We start from the raw sequence: 19,852 nt of genomic DNA on the forward strand, positions 1-19,852 counted from the left end.
TAGCTACAACCAAACCTACCTATTAGGGACCACCTGTCTATAGCTTCAACCAAACCTACCTAATAGGGACCACCTGTCTATAGCTACAACCAAACCTACCTGATAGGGACCAACTGTCTCTAGCTACAACCAAACCTACCTATTAGAGACTACCTGTCTATAGCTACAACCAAACTTACCTATTAGGGACCACCTGTCTATAGCTTCAACCAAACCTACCTAATAGGGACCACCTGTCTATAGCTACAACCAATTCTGCCTACTAGGGACCACATTTAAATAGCTTCAACCAAACCTGCCTAATATTGACCATCTGTCTATAGCTTCAACTAAACCTACCTAATAGGGACCACCTGTCTATAGCTACAACCAAACCTCCCTAATAGGGACCACCTGTCTATAGCTACAATCAATCAAACCTACCTAATAGGGCCCACCTGTCTATAGCTACAACCAAACCTACCTATTAGGGACCACCTGTCTATAGCTACAACCAAACCTGCCTGATAGGGACCACCTGTCTATAGCTACACCCAAACCTGCCTGATAGGGACCACCTGTCTATAGCTACAACCAACCCTGCCTGATAGGGACCACCTGTCTATAGCTACAACCAACCCTGCCTGATAGGGACCACCTGTCTATAGCTACAACCAACCCTGCCTGATAGGGACCCCCTGTCTATAGCTACAACCAAACCTACCTATTAGGGACCACCTGTCTATAGCTTCAACCAAACCTACCTAATAGGGACCACCTGTCTATAGCTATAATCAAACCTGCCTAATAGGGACCCCCTGTCTATAGCTACAACCAAACCTACCTAATAGGGACCATCTGTCTATAGCTACAACCAAACCTGCCTGATAGGGACCCCCTGTCTATAGCTACAACCAAACCTGCCTGATAGGGACCATCTGTCTATAGCTACAACCAAACCTACCTAATAGGGACCATCTGTCTATAGCTACAACCAAACCTGCCTGATAGGGACCATCTGTCTACCTGTCTATAGCTACAACAAAACCTACCTAATAGGGACCACCTGTCTATAGCTACAACCAATTCTGCCTACTAGGGACCACATTTAAATAGCTTCAACCAAACCTGCCTAATAGGGACCACCTGTCTATAGCCACAACAAAACCTGCCTAATAGTGACCACCTGTCTATAGCTACAACCAATCCTGCCTAATAGTGACCACCTGTCTATAGCTACAACCAATCCTGCCTAATAGTGACCACCTGTCTATAGCTACAACCAAACCTGCCTAATAGTGACCACCTGTCTATAGCTACAATCAAACCTACCTAATAGGGACCACCTGTCTATAGCTATAACCAAACCTGCCTGATAGGGATCACCTGTTTATAGCTATAACCAAACCTACTTAATAGGGACCATCTGTCTATAGCTACAATCAAACCTACCTAATAGGGACCACCTGTCTATAGCTATAACCAAACCTGCCTGATAGGGACCACCTGTCTATAGCTACAATCAAACCTACTTAATAGGGACCATCTGTCTATAGCTACAACCAAACCTACCTAATAGGGACCACCTGTCTATAGCTACAATCAAACCTACTTAATAGGGACCATCTGTCTATAGCTACAACCAACCCTCCCTAATAGGGACCACCTGTCTATAGCTATATCCAAACCTGCCTGATAGGGACCACCTGTCTATAGCTATAACCAAACCTACTTAACAGGGACCATCTGTCTATAGCTACAACCAAATCTACCTAATAGGGACCACCTGTCTATAGCTATAATCAAACCTACCTAATAGGGACCACCTGTCTATAGCTATAACCAAACCTACTTAACAGGGACCATCTGTCTATAGCTACAACCAAACCTGCCTGATAGGGACCACCTGTCTATAGCTATAACCAAACCTACCTTATAGGGACCACCTGTCTATAGCTACAATCAAACCTACCTAATAGGGACCACCTGTCTATAGCTATAACCAAACCTACCTAATAGGGATCACCTGTCTATAGCTACAACCAAACCTGCCTGATAGGGACCACCTGTCTATAGCTATAACCAAACCTACCTAATAGGGATCACCTGTCTATAGCTACAACCAAGCCTGCCTGATAGGGACCATCTGTCTATAGCTATAAACCTGCCTTAGGAACCACCTGTCTATAGCTACAATATAACCTGCCTAATAAGGACTACCTGTCTATAATAACTACTTGTCAATACCTAAAATCAAATTTGCCTTATAGGGGTCACCTGTGTATACCTACAATCAAACTTGCCTAAAAAGGACACTATATCTTCTTATTGTTACCAAAATGTCGTATCTGTGTTATAAAAACCTGCATATTATGAACACTTGTCTGCAAAGACTTTTCTATTTTTTTGTTAATGGTCTTTACACTCTATTTTAACTGTTGAACCTTTTTTGCTCAAATTTCATGCCAATGTCATACTAGCTAGATTGTATCATTGAATGTCATACTAGCTAGATTGTATCATTGAATGATATAATCTAGCTGGTAGGAATTTCAATACTTGTATGTGATAATCAGAAGGCCAATCAGGAACGAGATGAACCGTTTATACAATGTTATCTTGTCAATATCCATCCCTGGCTAATGGTATAGTAGTTACGCCAGGGCCACTAATAAACAATAACCAATGAACCTATGATCAGACATGGAAAATATCTATAAACACGGTTGTCAGTTTATCTTTGTATACCATTGTAATTACCATGACTACAGGATATTCCGGTAAATTCCACAATGACGGACAAATGGTGTACTTTTCAGTGTGAGATCACAAATTGCTCCGGTTGACTATTAAAATTTAACAGCAGGTTTGGCTGTGATCTGGCAATAATCAATTTCCATTCAGGAAGAGTATGAAAGTAGGCGTCGCCACCTCTCCGTGTTCAGCTGCACAAGGTAAGACAGCGAGAACTGTTATAGATCAGACTGGACGATCGCTTCGGATCGCCTGCTCCTGAATCGCATGGTTAACTCGCGACTGGCAGGTTAATGCTGAGATGCCTCGTACCCACAGCTGGGATGTAAACAAACCATCGCAGCATATCTGCTGTGGGTCTATCTTAGTGAGCGACAAGAGCGCCAAAATCAACAGACGGAAAAGTCTGATTAAATCAAAGTCCAGTGTTCCCAAAGTGGCCAATAGTTCTAACCAGGAATCCTCCATGACAATTAGCCAAAAAACAGATCAAGGAAAATCGTGGAATGTGTTCACTTTTTGCTGTGGAGTAACTGGTGGTTCAGTAAGGTAGGTGATGATTTAATTAAAAAAATGGTTTTGGATACTGTACAGCGCTTTAAATTTGCGGGGTCAATATTTCGCGGTTTCATATTCAGTACATATTTGTGGGGTTTAAATTTCGCTGTGCACCCAAATCCCATGTATCATGCAAAGAATTTTGAGTGTCATTATTTAGGGGTTAAACCTCGAAATACAGGTAAACCGTTCAAAAACACTGATCCCTCAGCATTGTCATCCACCACTGACTTCACTCGAAAGAAAATCAAATGTGTATGTATCTGATTTGAGTTCATTTAAGCTTGCATAACTGCGTTGGGTTTATAAGTATTTCAAATATGTTGTGATAAGGTCCAAAAAGTGGTTAACATTTTTGATGATTTCGCTGGTGTTTAGAATTTGCTGATATTAGTCAAACTGCTATACGGTATTAATTTTATTATATTTTGATTGGTTTAATATGCATGTGAGTAATTATACTTGTAAAAGTATAAAAACAAATTATCAAAAATATCATAAAAGATAATCTTTTAAGTCAATTAGAAAATATTGACAAACAAGCTTAATATTTCTAAATGAAAAAACTAAATAACATCTTGACAAGAATGTTTCAACCTTCTCCAGTTTGAAAAAAATACATTCTAAGGGAAAAATCTGGAAATCATATTTTATTGCTTTATATGCTGAATAAAAATCAATTTACCAAAAATTAAAAATTAAAAACTTATATTCCCTAGAGTTAGCTGTGACAATCTTGATGTATGTAATTTAAATATTGACTTTAATCAATGGGAAGCAGTATCAAAGTATCACAAAGAGCTGACATTTTCATGGATTTAAGAAGTCAGTCACAGAAATAAGTTTCTTAATGAAGGTTCCAGTAATTATAAATAATATTGCTGACATGTATAGATATATATTAACTTACGTTTTGATATTCGTTATAATGATCAGGATTATCTGGACTTTTTGTCAGAAACAAATGTCAGGACACTTGAACTAAAGTACAAGTGAAGGCATAAAACACACTTGGTACTGATGTTTGATACTTCAATTTAATTCATATAGAAGTGTTTCTCACAAAGGATTTCAGGAATATTAGAAAGAAAAGTAAAACCTCTCTATCCTACCAAACTTTCTTCAGGAAATATTTCGGTATTACAAAGGGAATTTGGCAATATCCTAAAATCTCGATAATAAGCCGCAGGGTTATTTTCATTTCTAGTAGGAAATCCCAGGATTATTTTGAAAAGCTGGTCTATTTTCAAGGCAGTCTTCAATTTCAAAATCATTTCAACAGTTAGCCATTAATGAATTGCATTGAAAAAAAAGGTTCTACAATGTTATATCAACCAAAATTAAATAAATTTCTTTTTTCAAATTGTTGTTTGCATCACAATATTTCATGTGATGTGATTTTAACCTATAAAACCTGTATAGACTGACATGATGTGATTTTAACTTAATAAAACCTGTATAGACCGACATGGAAAATGTTTTTTTTTAATGAATTCAATGCATGTTTTCAAGGCCAGCCTGATTTCAAAGACATTTTTTTATCGAGATATATTTAACTGTAAGGAATCATTGGCTTTTTTAAGGTCTACCTATTTTCAAATCAGGATTATTATCGAGGTTTTAGGGATATCGGGGGAAGCATAGTTAGTTATTGTTAAGGAAAAATGAACAAAGACCTTGTAAAATGTTGGCAGTATGGGAGGTGACAGATGAAATGAGGGGCATTGTTACAAATCTGTAGCGTAGAATGTAAAGTAGGCTCAGTTGACTGTCTGTTTCTGACTGTGACCGTGTTAGCCTGTTATATGTGAGGGAACTATACATTCATGGATATTCAGAGAAAGTGTTTTTCTCCTGCCAACACAACCCCTACAACCCAGGTGGAGTATAAATTGGTCTGGGGTGGGTGTTGCGGTGTCTGTGCTGTAGCATTCAAGTGAGGTGGCACTATAAATGATGCTGTTGGAAGCAAGGTTCCACTACAAAACAGAACACATTACATCTCCAGCACACACCCAGGCATACACACATAGCGAGATATTAGCCAGGTGGCATAGCACCTGATAATTAAGGCAGCTCCTGTGAATTCCTCAAAATTGTGTTGATAAATGCATATGCTAATTGTATTAATTGTATATCCATGAACAGTACTGTAAAGCGCTTTAGAGTGGCTTACGTTAGCTAGATAGGGCGCTATATCTATGTACTGTAAAGCGCTTCAGAGTGGCTTACGTTAGCTAGATAGGGCGCTATATCTATGTACTGTAAAGCGCTTTAGAGTGGCTTACGTTAGCTAGATAGGGTGCTATATCTATGTACTGTAAAGCGCTTCAGAGTGGCTTACGTTAGCTAGATAGGGCGCTATATCAAATGTTGTATATTATTATCATTACCATACTTTGACAGTCTGTCAGAGTGTCATACAAGTCTCGTACTGTAAAAGGAGATTATTTTTGCGTGAGGAGACGTTAAAGTTGTGACTTTTCTAACTGATAGAGGTGGGGAAAGTTCACATTGGCAGCAGTTCTGAAATCTACATATTTTGTATATTAATAATATATATAATGAATAAATCAATATTGCATGTAGATATTTTTGTGCTGATTAAATTTGTACCAAACAGGAAAAATGTCAGCTTTTCCACACTGCAAAAATTTATATTAAAGTACTCCGTCAATTAAAAGTACCAGTTTTTGTATTCAGTATTTTTTGGGAATGAAAGTATTGGATACAACCAGTCTCTTACCCCAATAAACAGAGTTATTGCCCTTAGATACTGTTTGTCACATTTCTGGGGTATCTTTCCTTTACTCTATCACATACAATTGTCACATACTGTATATAAGAACCTCTTGGGATGGCAGAGTGTAAGGTACTAAGATTTGGTCTCGTGCTTAACTATTTACAGAGTTATTGCCCTTTGTGTACTACTTTGTCTGGAGCATTATTACATGTATCTCATATACTTTTTCAACTACATTTGCCAAGTTGGGTTTGTGAGTTCATCTTCAGTTGGCATAGTGTTGTTAGCTAGATCGAGTGTCATGGCAAAATCTACAGAGTTATGGTCCTTTACTGTGAATCGCATTGTCTGGGGCATAACTCTTATAAATACTAACCTACAATTTCCATATTGACTGTATATGGTTTTGAACTATTGATTGGTAACAATATTTAACCTTGTTATACCTTGACCCTAGCTAAAAAATAATTTAATGCAAGCCTTTGACTTAGGACATTTTCAAACATACTTAATTCGTTAATAGAATGTGTATGTATGAAGTGGATGAAATTTTGTAATCGATAATCAGTTCAGTAAAAATTATAAAACTGTTTGATCCATGTGGTCTGTCATTTAGTTCGATATTTTTTTGACAACACATCCTTAAGAAATTAAGCTTGATTTTCACTTTTTCCTTTTACTGTGTATTTGGATAAGGATAGCATTACATTCCATCTACATTCCGGTATTTTTTTGTCATATGTTTTCAGTAATGATTACTTTATTATGTCATATGACATACAGTAATGTAAAAACTGATTATGAAATGACACTTCTGTATTATATTATGATATTGGCAGATATAAACATTTCATAAAATCTAAAAAAAAAAAAAAAAAAAAAAAATAAAAAAAAAAAAAAAAAAAAAAAAAAAAAAAGAATTGCAAAAATCATAGATTAAATGAAAATAAAACCCATTAAATTTGTTTCTGTTTTACATGAAATCAATTAAACAAGTCATTATTATCATTTAACACACCAGAGACTCTAAACTGGAGAGTTCTTTATTTCAAATTAATTTATTTCTCATATGAAATGTAAAATTTGCTCAATGAAACATTTTATACAGTCAAACCTGTGTATAGACCCCACCACCGTCCCTGCCCCTGTCCCCGTCCTCGGTTTTATTTAAAATATTTTGTTTTAGAGACCCTCAAGGGTACTCCATATTCTTTATTCCTTATTCATATAAGGCCTCTTCTCCTTTTTCTTCCTTACAGATCTTTTCAATTGAATCCATGCTTTCACCGCTTGTTAATTGGTTTCAATTCCGAGATCTTCCACAGTAATCACAGTTAGGCTAAAATCTAAAATCTCCTCCCTACCTCATTTCTCTCAAGAGTCTTAGAGATTGATATATTTTTCATCCTTGACTGTATTATCAAGACAAGCATGGCAAAGATGCTGAACAGTTAAGCTAATTACCATACATGCACACTCATTTGTAAAACTAACGAATATTCATAATCCATGAATTCTTATCACCTCTGATATTTTTTTCCCATTGCTCTGGTCTCTGTCAAATGAAAAGATTCAAATAGTGTGTTTAAGATAAGGGGAGAAAGGGTTAATTTAATCCCCGATGATACCTGATCACAGTTATATAGAACCTTCACTACCTAAGGACTACAGTGGACTGTTCCAAGATAAGTGTAATTTAGAATGATGAGTAAATACCCAGGGGTATCTGAGTTAATCAAACTTGTTGACTGATCTTCATCTAGCCATTTCCCGACCTCAGGAGTGTATGTACTTTGGGACCTGGGTGTGTATAGAGAAGTCTTTGTCGGTGTATTTACTGAGGGCACATATACCAGGGCCAGTGGTATTGATGTTTAGAGTCTGATTGGTACAGGTCATAGCTACTGATGTTAAGAGTGTGATTGGTACAGGTCATAGCTACTGATGTTTAGAGTCTGATTGCTACAGGTCATAGCTACTGATGTTTAGAGTCTGATTGGTACAGGTAATAGCTACTGTTGTTTAGAGTCTGATTGCTACAGGTCATAGCTACTGATGTTTAGAGTTTAATTGCTACAGGTCATAGCTACTGATGTTTAGAGTCTGATTGGTACATGTCATAGCTACTGATGTTTAGAGTCTGATTGGTACAGGTCATAGCTACTGATGTTTAGAGTCTGATTGTTACAGAGGTCATAGCTACTGATGTTTAGAGTTTGATTGGTACAGGTTATAGCTACTCAGATGTTTAGAGTTTGATTGGTACAGGTCATAGCTACTGATATTTAGAGTTTAATTGCTACAGGTCATAGCTACTGATGTTTAGAGCCTGATTGGTACAGGTCATAGCTACTGATGTTTAGGATTTGTTAGGGGTTTAATTATCAGTGCTACCTACTGATATTTGTTGTTTGTCAAGGGGCTACCAGAAGATGGGATTATATTCATCACATGACAGGGAAATAAAACATTGTGTCACCCTCAAGCAAATGTCAAAAATGGTACATCAACCTGCTCATTCTAACTGTTGTGTTTTTGTTTTATTTCAGCATAACAAAACCTTTCTTGTCTTTGTGGTAGGGAAACACAATTATTTGTTTCTCCTCATATCAATTAATCTTGGAGAAACAAATAATTGTGTTTCCCTTCCACAAGGGCAAGAAATGAGTATTATACCTCAATTATATATAACAGTGTGTCGGATTAGATTATAGTGATCACATGACAGGAAATAAAACATCATGTTCCCCTCATGTTCTCAAGTTTCCCAGATATCATCTTTTCTCTTATTTTGAATCTCTCTTGGAAAATAAGTAAGATAGAGGTACCACATCTGATTTCTGTTTTTCTGAAGCAGACAATAACAATGGCACAGAAACCTGACCATCTTCACTGTTGTAAGACTAAACTCTGTAGTAGTATAAAAAAGTATTTATTGCCTTTGCGATTATTCATATTGCACATACACTTGGGCTTCACCTTTGTGAAACATGAATAATCTTGGGAAATAAAGAATCATGTTTCCCTATCTCAAGATATATAATACTAAAGCAAGGGCAGGGTAGGGTTTATAGGAGGTTCCCCATGGAGTGCCTTGACGGAGGTTATCATGTGTATCTGACTGGAGTTAGTTAATTTATAAATTGTATAAAGAGAGTAGGTTTACTTTTCACCATTTGAAAATTACCTAATAAGAGTTAGATAAACACGATAACCAGTCATCATGAGTTTGTCATGAACTACGATGTCACAATGGAAGATGATGTCGCAAAGCATTGTTACTTAACTTCATAATTAGAAGATTGACCCATGAAATAACGTCAGTGATGTTACCGAATAGTGGGTAACTAAGAATGTTTACCAACGCCTAGCAGGTTTATCCCATCAGATGGGAGTGTGAGGACCTACATTGGTTGTGGGAGAAATTGGTTAAGGGGGGGGGGGGTTGCTACTGATAAGGGTCTCACCTGCAGACACATGCAGGTAGAAGGGGACTTCGTCTTATTCATTTAAAAAATAAAACAATTTAACTGATTCATTTTCTTCTGCCCATATAACATAAAAACAGAGGCAAGCTAGTCTAGTGGTAGGATGCCGGGCTCGTGACCAAAGGGTTGCAGGTTCGAGTCACGTCATGGCACTGATCAAGATACTTTAATCTGCATGTTTCAGTCTACTCAGCTGTAAATGAGTAAGTGGTTGGGCAGTGCTGGAATTGTTGAATGCTAGCTGTGAGCGCCGAAATGGCAGCACCAGCTGGATGGTCCCCAGGGAGTTGAGAAAGATATTGGCTGGTTGTAAAGGCCCTATAACCACGGATAATATTTTGTGAACTGCTTTGAGATGACTTACGAACTAGGTTGTGATAAAGGGGTATATAAGAAGCACAAATCATTATTATTATTATTAAAAAAAAATGTTGGAATGATTATTGTAATTCTTAATTAATGATGTTTTATGATAAAATATTTAACAATGGGAATGGTTCTCGCTTCTTACACTGTACATTGAGTGAATTCTTCTTGGGGAAATTGGATTTCAGCAAAATAGAATTTAATTGTTCAAATTAGTTTGAAAATGAAATCTGTATGAATTTGTATGAATTGTGTAGGCGTGGCTCAGGTGTGTGTTATTGATGTCTGGATTGTGAGAAAAAAATAATTGAATGCCATACATCAAAAATGTTTCATTTCAAATATTGATATTTAAAGCAAGAACATTAGGTCATCATGTGTGATTAATATTCGTTTTACAATTATCAAATATTAAAATTATTGATCCATTTGAGAACTCAGGTGATTTTTCATTTTATAAAAAAAACACATTTGAGGAGCAATTCAAAGGAAATTTATTTTCAAACTTAGCAGGATGTAAATTCTGCATTCAGTGTTGCTAATTTTTGTGCGGATTTTTCTGCAGAATGATAAGAAACATCATTAGGGAAATAGGATTTTCAGACTTAACATATAGTAGGGATAATAAAAAGAAATTGGACCTTTTTCTCCCTCTACATTCAGATAATCTATCTTGGGAAAACATTATTCTTGTTTCTGATCTGTGAGGGTAAAGTATCAATCGCCTGAATGTGTGTTAACGTTGGAAAAGGATTTTGATGTAACTAACAATTGAAAACAAAGATGTCATAATGAGCTATACACCAACACAGTTATTGTAGGGAGTCTGGCGTTGAAAGGAAATCTCAATGTCACTGCACTAATTTCTTTTCAAAACATTTTGAAACAAAATGGAGAAAAAAAAGTTAATTGTTAAGTATTAATATGAAGGATACGGAAGTTTTGTCCCTTTACATTAAATGCAGACGTTACATTTTATAATCAGATGTCAGCTAATTTGTAACAAATAAACCATAGCAGGACAGTTGTCATAGAAAGCATCTGTCTTTCTGTACAAGTTTTCTTTCTTTGCCATTTTTATTGAAGCTAAAGGAAAATAAGAATCAATAATTTTACGTCCTTACTAAATATATCTTCTTTTATTTTATATATAAACTTTATTGAATTACAAAGGTTTATGAAACAATTTATTTCAACTTATATTAATCACTCTTGTTGGCCCAGATGTTAGTGCCCGGAGGTCTTAATGTGGGAGGAAACTGGAGTTCCTGGAGAAAACCAACGTCGGGTAGGTGACCCCATACCTTGCACATCCGATCTGGGAATCGAACCCTGGCCACCTTGGTGAATGGCAAGTGTGCTATCCACTGCGCCGCTCGATCACCCAAACATATATATGACAGCTAGGTGGGTATATGGGGAAGGTTCAGATCAGGAGGCAGGGGATGCAAGCCTGAAATTCCATTTCTGTTGACATCAAGTTAGTATATCATGTGCCATATAAGCCACTAGTCGATGGGAGAATAAAAGACTCGTATGCTGATAACGTGAAAACAAACATGTTATTTAGTCACTTGAGACACACAACAGGAAGTTGATCTGCACATGCCCATCCCATGTCTTACATCCATTAAACCGACAAGCATTCTAGGGACCCGGACTAATCAGTGTCGTGTTGTTGTAGTTCCGTTGCGACCCAAGTACAACATGATACAATCATACTCGGCCTTAATTATATTCCTTTGATTATCGACGGTCTGTATTGACGTTTTGTTTTTAACATTGTCAGACTGGTGCCGTACTGCCTAGAGAAACACTTACAAGCACGGTTCAACAATGGTAGCATCAGCCCTATACCCTTCAGGCTGCGCTTGGAAAATTAGGGTTTAATAAATCTGAAGCTTTTAAAGTTACGATGTTATTAAAAACAAAATTCCAATTTGTCACAATGTAGATAATCAATTATCCTCTTCAATAGAGAAATCAGGACTGTATTTACTATGACTAGACTTCTAGATAGAGTGTAAACATGTCTTGATCAATAAATTCCTGGAAAATAAAGACCAGTTTGTCGAATTACGGTGGAGTTGATCTTTCTTTCTGTTTGAAATGGACGTCTGCATTTCAGGTTGTTGTGTCGCATGCATCAAATATACATTTATTATTATACATTTGTCTCAGCAGTGTAAGGTGATCCCGTAAATCTTTCACGTAGAATTCATTGGCTTTGGTTGTGACTCGTACAAACTGTTGTATTATTGGCGGACTGGTTGCTGGGATTATCCGTTAAACAGGTGAAGTATTTATAATGCTGTTTTGAACTTTTAGAATCGTGCTCTGTTTTCATTGCCATAGGATATAAATATATCGGATGAACAGGTGGAGAATTTCTGTTGTTTTGACCAAGCAATCAGGTGCTCCGAGGTCAAGCCCAGAGATTATCAGTTACACATGCTGTGTGTTAATGTTGTTTTGACAAAAGTCTCGTTTTCTGTTGTAATTACCTAGGGATTACACATTAATTCAGTGGGTGTTGTATTCTATAAAATGAAACCTGTCTAATATACACACCTGTCTACTCCAATATCCTATCTAATCCAAACTCTGATTGTTCTGACATACAATCTAACCTGACTTCTATCTGGTGTGTTGTATTTTACAGGGTGTCAGATTAGCCCAATAACACGGTATGTTGTATTTTACAGGGTGTCAGATTAGCCCAATAACACAGTTTGTTGTGTCCTACAGGGTGTCAGATTATATATATAAATTAGCCCAATACCACTGTATGTCGTGCCATACAGGGTGTCAGATAAGCCCAATACCACAGTATGTTGTGCCATACAGGGTGTCAGATTAGCCCAATACCACAGTATGTTGTGTCCTACAGGGTGTCAGATTAGCCCAATTCCACAGTATGTTGTGTTATACAGGGTGTCAGATTAGCCCAATTCCACAGTATGTTGTGCCATACAGGGTGTCAGATTAGCCCAATAACACAGTTTGTTGTGTCCTACAGGGGGTCAGATTATATATATAAATTAGCCCAATCCCACTGTATGTCGTGCCATACAGGGTGTCAGATAAGCCCAATACCACTGTATGCCGGGCCATACAGGGAGTCAGATTAGCCCAATACCACAGTATCTTGTGTCCTACAGGGTGTCAGATTAGACCAATACCTCTGTATGGTGTGTCCTACAGGGTGTCAGATTAGACCAATACCTCTGTATGGTGTGTCCTACAGGGTGTCAGATTAGCCCAATACCACTGTGTGTTGTGTTCTACAAGGTGTCAGATAACCCTAATTCCACAGTATGTTGTGTCCTACAGGGTGTCAGATTAGCCCAATGCCACAGTATGTTGTGTCCTACAGGGTGTCAGATTAGCCCAATACCACTGTATGTTGTGTCTTACAAGGTGTCAGATAACCCTAATTCCACAGTATGTTGTGTCCTACAGGGTGTCAGATTAGCCCAATACCACTGTATGTTGGGTCCTACACGGTGTCAGATTAGCCCAATACCACTGTATGTCGTGCCATACAGGGTGTCAGATAAGCCCAATACCACTGTATGTCGTGCCATACAGGGTGTCAGATTAGCCCAATACCACAGTATGTTGTTTTGTTTTCATAGTAAAGGGATCATCAATTTGACACATGAAGTACATTTTGTTGTTTCGGACCAAAGGATCAAGCCTTGAATTCATTATGCTGGCATTATGGATCAGTTCAACAGGTTGTGAATACAAAAACATGTTGTTTTGACCAGGGGTTGATCATCTCTGATTTCGTTGATGTGGGTTGTTACGTCTGCAGTAACATGTATACAGCGTAGCATCAATTTACAGTAAAATCCTGTTACGCTGCCAGTATTTGTCCACCATTATAAACAGTTTGGCCGTATATTAAAGGAGATATATTGCATGTGGCAAATACAGATATAGTACAATTTTATTCTCATTTGCTGATCAATAATACTTAACAGATATAGCTTTCATTACAAATGCCATATCAACCATATTCGGAGATCTAAGATGCTTGTTTCAGACTCCACTTGGTGATTAGAGGGTATACTGTCACACACACTGCTGGCTCCTTTCTGACCTGTCAATGGTTCACTTGGTTTTTGTTTGGTTATTATTAGCTGATATTGGGAGACATGCTAAAGGCTTAGATTAAAAACCAGACTGTTACCTGTCAACTGATCAGGTTTCGTCTGCTCACACTAGATATTCTAAACCGTGACGAGAAGAGAACGTGGTCATGGTTTTCACCAGATATTCAGTAATATTTACCAGATATAACAAGATCTGAAGTTTAAACCTAAGAAATGATCATTGCATGGTTCTGATATTCAAATGAATCATCTATAAAACTTCCTGCTGTCACACGGCAACACTACATGCTATTTTGTCTGTCAAATAGGTATCTCATGTAATTCTTGTGATGGTAACTCACGTTATCAAATAGGTATCTCATGTAGTTCTTGTGATGGTAATTCACGTTATCAAATAGGTATCTCATGTAGTTCTTGTGATGGTAACTAACGTTATCAAATAAGTATCTCATGTAGTTCTTGTGATGGTAACTCATGTTACCAAATAGGTATATCATGTATTTCTTGTGATGGTAACTCACGTTATCAAATAGGTATCTCATGTAATTCTTGTGATGGTAACTTACGTTATCAAATAGGTATCTCATGTAGTTCTTTTGATGGTAACTCACGTTATCAAATAGGTATCTCATGTATTTCTTGTGATGGTAACTCACATTATCAAATAGGTCTCTCATGTAGTACTTGTGATGGTAACTCACATTATCAAATAGGTATGTCATGTAGTACTTGTGATGGTAACTCACATTATCAAATAGGTATCTCATGTAGTTCTTGTGATGGTTGCTCACGTTACCAAATAGGTATCTCATGTNGCATGTCTCGAGTTTGTTCCGTCAGCCTGGTCTGCCTGGATTCGAAGCCTCCACTACGGTAAGACGAATTCGCATACTAAAGTTATGGTAATTATTACTGAAATGAAATTGAGGTTTTTGAAGTAAAACCAATTTTCATGATGTAATACTTACCATAACTTTATGGAGTCCCACCCTGTATTCCTCCCCTTGCCTCCTCATCCTGGCTGCCTTTAGGCTCCATAAAAGGGGGTTTGAGGAAGGGAGATCACTCCGTGGCTCTGTCATCGAGATAGAGGTTACGTCACGGTAGGGAGGTAGGGATATTTGAATCTTTTGTTTTTGGGCTACAAAGATGGGTGTAGGTATTGTATATGCATACTAAAGTTATGGTAAGTATTACATCATGAAAATTGGTTTTACTTCAAAAACCTCAAATCACTGGGTTTACTGTACCATATTTGACCCAATAAGGGTGCCCCAGCACCGGTATTAAGACAAGATTTTCATCAAACTACCGGTATTAAATAATAACTGTCATACCTTGTATTTAACTATTTTCCCACTGTGGCAGTGGCCACGTGCACTGGTTCAGTTCAAAATGTGCCATTGCAACTGTTTCCATTTATTTTGGTGGCATATTTAGTTACCTTATTAAATCAAGCAGACGACTTCCAAAAGTTATAAAATCCACAGTGTCGAAAAAAAATCAAAACCCGAGTGGTGCCCTCATTACAGCCAGTGATCTCATAATGTAAAATTTGGTTTTAATAGAGAAAGCTAGGACACAAATACTGTTAGATGTTAATGAAAAAAAATCCCTTGAAGATTTTTATCAACCATGATATCCTTATCACACGAAATACCGTATTTATCCTACAGTAAGCCCAAGGGGCCCAACACATACCGTGAAAACCTGTGTAATTTGCGCAGGTACTTTTTAGGGCTGAAAATGCTGAAAAAAACTTTCTACTTATCTTTTTTGCACCTCATAATTTTTTCCTCGAAAACAATGTCCAGAATGCCCAGAATATTGACCTCCGAAACTTAAACACAGTTATCTTCTTTCTCATGCCATTTATTAATTAAACATGTGTTTTTTTTATAAATTTAATAACTCTAGATCTTTATGCATATGCATCGTAGATTCCTACCTCAAGTTGTTAATTATAATTAGACACCTATTAAGACCCCAATTATGATCGCAGTGAAAAGGGTATCAGTGGCTCAGAATGTCGTCACTGTAACACAGTAATTTGCTCACCCCCAACTTTAAACTTAATTTCAACACACACAAAACTGCGCAAATTACACAAGTGATCTTGGACTCAAAGTAGGGAGATGTGCTTATTGCAAGACGATAATTTTTTTTAGCATTTTTACTGAACTAATATCGATGGGATTAAAACCAGACATGGGCTTGTTGCTGGATAAATACGGTAGTTATTTTTTTTGTATAATTTTAGGCACTCTTTAAATTAAATACCCTGAAAAAACTATCATCTTATGGTTGGAGATTTATAATAAAGAATTCTCCCCCCATCAGGCCTATACACGCTAGGAAAGTACCTTTATTTCAGCTATCCAAATACCCTTCATTGTTTTTAGACTACGTATACATAGAGGGTCCAATGAATGTGATTGAGTAGGTTTATGGCCATTAGATTGAGTTAATTCTCTAGTGTAATCTACAAGCTTCAGTAAGTAGATTTTATACGAGAATTAAATTACAGAATTAATAGAAACTGTAATTGATCATCATTCATAGGATATCCTCTATAGAAATGGATCATCAGCATTTATATATTGGATATTTTGTTTTACCCGTATTAAACTGTGTGAGCTATCGTATACTGTGAAAATGATCCAACAATTACTCCATGATGGTGAAACCTTTAGCATCTATTGGAGAAATATGAATAACTATTGGAAATCCCAATTGGAATCAAATCTATAACTTGCATCATATTAAGATGAATTACAGATCCAAATTCAACCCAGTGGAATATCACTTTCCAGCATTAAGCCCATGCCTGGTTTAATCCTTTTTACCCCTGTAGACCATAATGGACTCGTCCCAATACATGCATGGTAGAGTCCACTAAAGGTACCTAGGGGTGAAAGGGTTAACAGAAATTTCGAACAACTGCAGTTTCATTGTCCTGTGATAAGCCCACCCCTACTTTGAGCCAGAGATTGCATGTTGACCCCCAGAGCCTAATATTGAATATGTTAGGCATCCCTGTAATCACTGCCAATCACAGTAAATATGCTTTAGAAAAAGTTTTTTTCTGGCTTTGATAAATCATTTTTGAAAAGAATACCACACCTTGCAGGACTTTTATGAAAAAGTAATAAAGATGAAATAAAAAGAATTTAATCAACAACTATTGTGGGCGAAACATATGAGCGTCGCTAGACAAGGATTTGAACCCTATAAACACCAGACTGTTATGCTTTCTCTCTTACCAGCCGAGCTACTTGGTGAGCAGAAGTTTCCTGGCCCAACTCTGCTACAGTAAACCACAGTGCAGTCTGGGGTGGGACAGGGATCCTTAACACTTTCACCCCTATGTAACTTTAGTAGACTCTGTCATGCATTGATATGGATGAGTCCATTATGGTCCACAGTGGTTAAAGGGTTAAAAAGACGGTTTGTATGTAAGTTTACAGTAAATACTAATTGTAACCATGGTGAATATTAAATATTTCAATTGTAACATACTTACTGGGCAGAAGTTTAGAATATAAAAGATAATGGAATGTCCAACTTAGGTCAAGGGGAAAAACACTTAATATTAGAGGTAATATGTTACATAGAAATGTGTATATTATGTTAAAGTAGTGGCAATTGCTCAACACATACCCGGTAAGTTAAAATAGGAACCTGGACATCCACAACCCAAGTATTGAACCAGTTTCGTTGTTCTTAAACCAACTGAACCGGGGCCAGTTGTGTAGTTCATGAAGAACTAAACCCATTTTGTTGTTCATCAATTGAACCTGAACCATTTACGTAACTCGTGCAAGAGCACAAAATTGAACCTGAACCATTTACGTAACTCATGCAGGAGCACAAAATTGAACCTGAACCAGTTACGTAACTCGTGCAAGAGCACAAAATTGAACCTGAACCATTTACGTAACTCATGCAGGAGCAAAAAATTGAACCTGAACCATTTACGTAACCCGTGCAAGAGCACAAAATTGAACCTGAACCATTTACGTAACTCGTGCAGGAGCGCAAAATTGAACCTGAACCATTTACGTAACTCGTGCAGGAGAACAAAATTGAACCTGAACCATTTACGTAACTCGTGCAGGAGAACAAAATTGAACCTGAACCATTTACGTAACTCGTGCAGGAGCACAAAATTGAACCAGCTTTTCATGGACCGAAAATTCGACGGGACATAATTGCTAGGATTCACAAAAACTTACTATAAGCTCAACAGCTGTAAAAAAAATCTATGTATAGTTACGCAGTATCTTCGGAGATGCCAGGAAACACCTGTGTTTCTGACACAAGTACCTATTGGCTTGGTTGCCTGGGAAGAACGACACAGAGAGCAGTGACAGAGAATTTAGACAGCAATGTGAAATACCAGGCCAGTGTATTGATTGGAGTGTTGTGTTTACATTGAACACTATGGAGCTCTCATATAATTGGGATAGTAGCACGGTTTTATTGCAGAATCCCTGCGTTCATCAGGTGAGTTTATGTAAATTGCATTTTTTGTTTTTTATTTCAGGAAGTTGAATGCTCATTAATACTGCTGCCAGATTTTTTTATGTGTTTTTCTTCCTCTTGCTTTTTTGGTATTATGGAAATTAGCTTTGCTTTCTGAATCACAACTTTACGGTTTCTATAAAGCTTTTGACGACATCAGTTTTGAATTGGTCTGGTGTTCATTCAGCGAGTGAACTTTCGGGTTGTATGGTCTCTGTGATAGAGAAATAGTCGGACATCTCATGAATAAATTAAAGCTGCACATGTAAATTTATACTCTGCATCTTTTATTTTTCCATCCAAAGTCAAAGTATTTTCAGTTGCATAGCTGCTATATGTTATTTGTGGGTTTGCTTGTGTGTAAATGTAATGAAAAGAAACATCACTTGTGGGGTATTTCATGCTGTTGTTTTTGACAGATTCTGATAAGGGCTTTTAATGACCCACCACCGAAGGCGTTCACCCCCAAGAACCCTGACGAGTAAAGGTGTTTACAAATACTGGGTTAACTAATTCGCTGATTCATTTCACCAATTCTGCGCCTTGTATTCTCACAAGAATTTTCTCTTCTTGTACCATAAACAGACACAATATTTGTTGTGTCAATAAAATCATACCTAATTCATATCCAGTGTCAATGTTCCAGTCTACGTAGTGATACAGTTTGTTTGTTTGTTTGTTTGTTTGGGTTTAACGGCCCATCGACGACTGTGGTCGTTTAGGGCCATGGTGATATATATATTTATTTATTTTTTAACAAACATGTGATCATGAGTAGCGAAGATAAAATCAGATAAAAAGGTTCATTTTAAAAGCATTCACATTGTATGTGTAGATAATTAAAACAAAAAGGGGGCTAAACGAATAGATGATATGCCTGACTATGTGATATATATAGCGTCAAAAAAGGATAAGGTGGGTTAAAAGACATCAGAGTCTATAGAATAGACCAATGTCTTTCAAATAGTTAAATATAGTGATACAAATGGGTAGGAGCAGGCTCGGAAGCACAATGTATTCCAGTGATATCCTGGAATCTGTCTATATGGGATATTTTCAGGGTCAAGGTCACAATTCATTTTCCATACTCATGATACTACATTGATGACATCATCATTGTTTGTTTCATTTGATGTGTTGCATATAAAACCTCAGTAAGATTTGGACAAACTATGGGGTTTGTTCACGAGAAATTAAGTTGTGGCTTGTTTCCGTAAGTCTGACTTCCTGAATCATTTCCAGCCAATGACATCATTACCAGTGAAATCTTGGTTTGACTAATTTGTCATTTGTATTGACATTCCAACTGCTCAAAAGTT

General features: G+C 37.1%; 1 protein-coding gene across 2 annotated transcripts in view; it reads left to right on the forward strand.

Annotated features, from left to right (window-relative positions):
• Positions 1-19,852, forward strand: part of LOC110460915 (calcium/calmodulin-dependent protein kinase kinase 1-like) — a 165,683-nt gene that overhangs the window by 42,612 nt on the left and 103,219 nt on the right. Inside the window, exon 1 of one of the 2 annotated variants that reach the window (XM_021514128.1) lies at positions 3,114-3,282. The exons of the other annotated variant lie outside the window; for it this stretch is intronic. Within the exon in view, the coding sequence (XP_021369803.1) occupies positions 3,200-3,282 (83 nt within the window). The 5' untranslated portion in view covers positions 3,114-3,199. Of the gene's footprint in view, positions 1-3,113; positions 3,283-19,852 lie in introns of those variants that run through there. 2 annotated transcript variants of the gene reach the window in all.

Source organism: Mizuhopecten yessoensis, unplaced genomic scaffold (genome assembly GCF_002113885.1).
Source record: "Mizuhopecten yessoensis strain PY_sf001 unplaced genomic scaffold, ASM211388v2 scaffold10523, whole genome shotgun sequence".
Taxonomy (NCBI): Eukaryota; Metazoa; Mollusca; class Bivalvia; order Pectinida; family Pectinidae; genus Mizuhopecten; species Mizuhopecten yessoensis.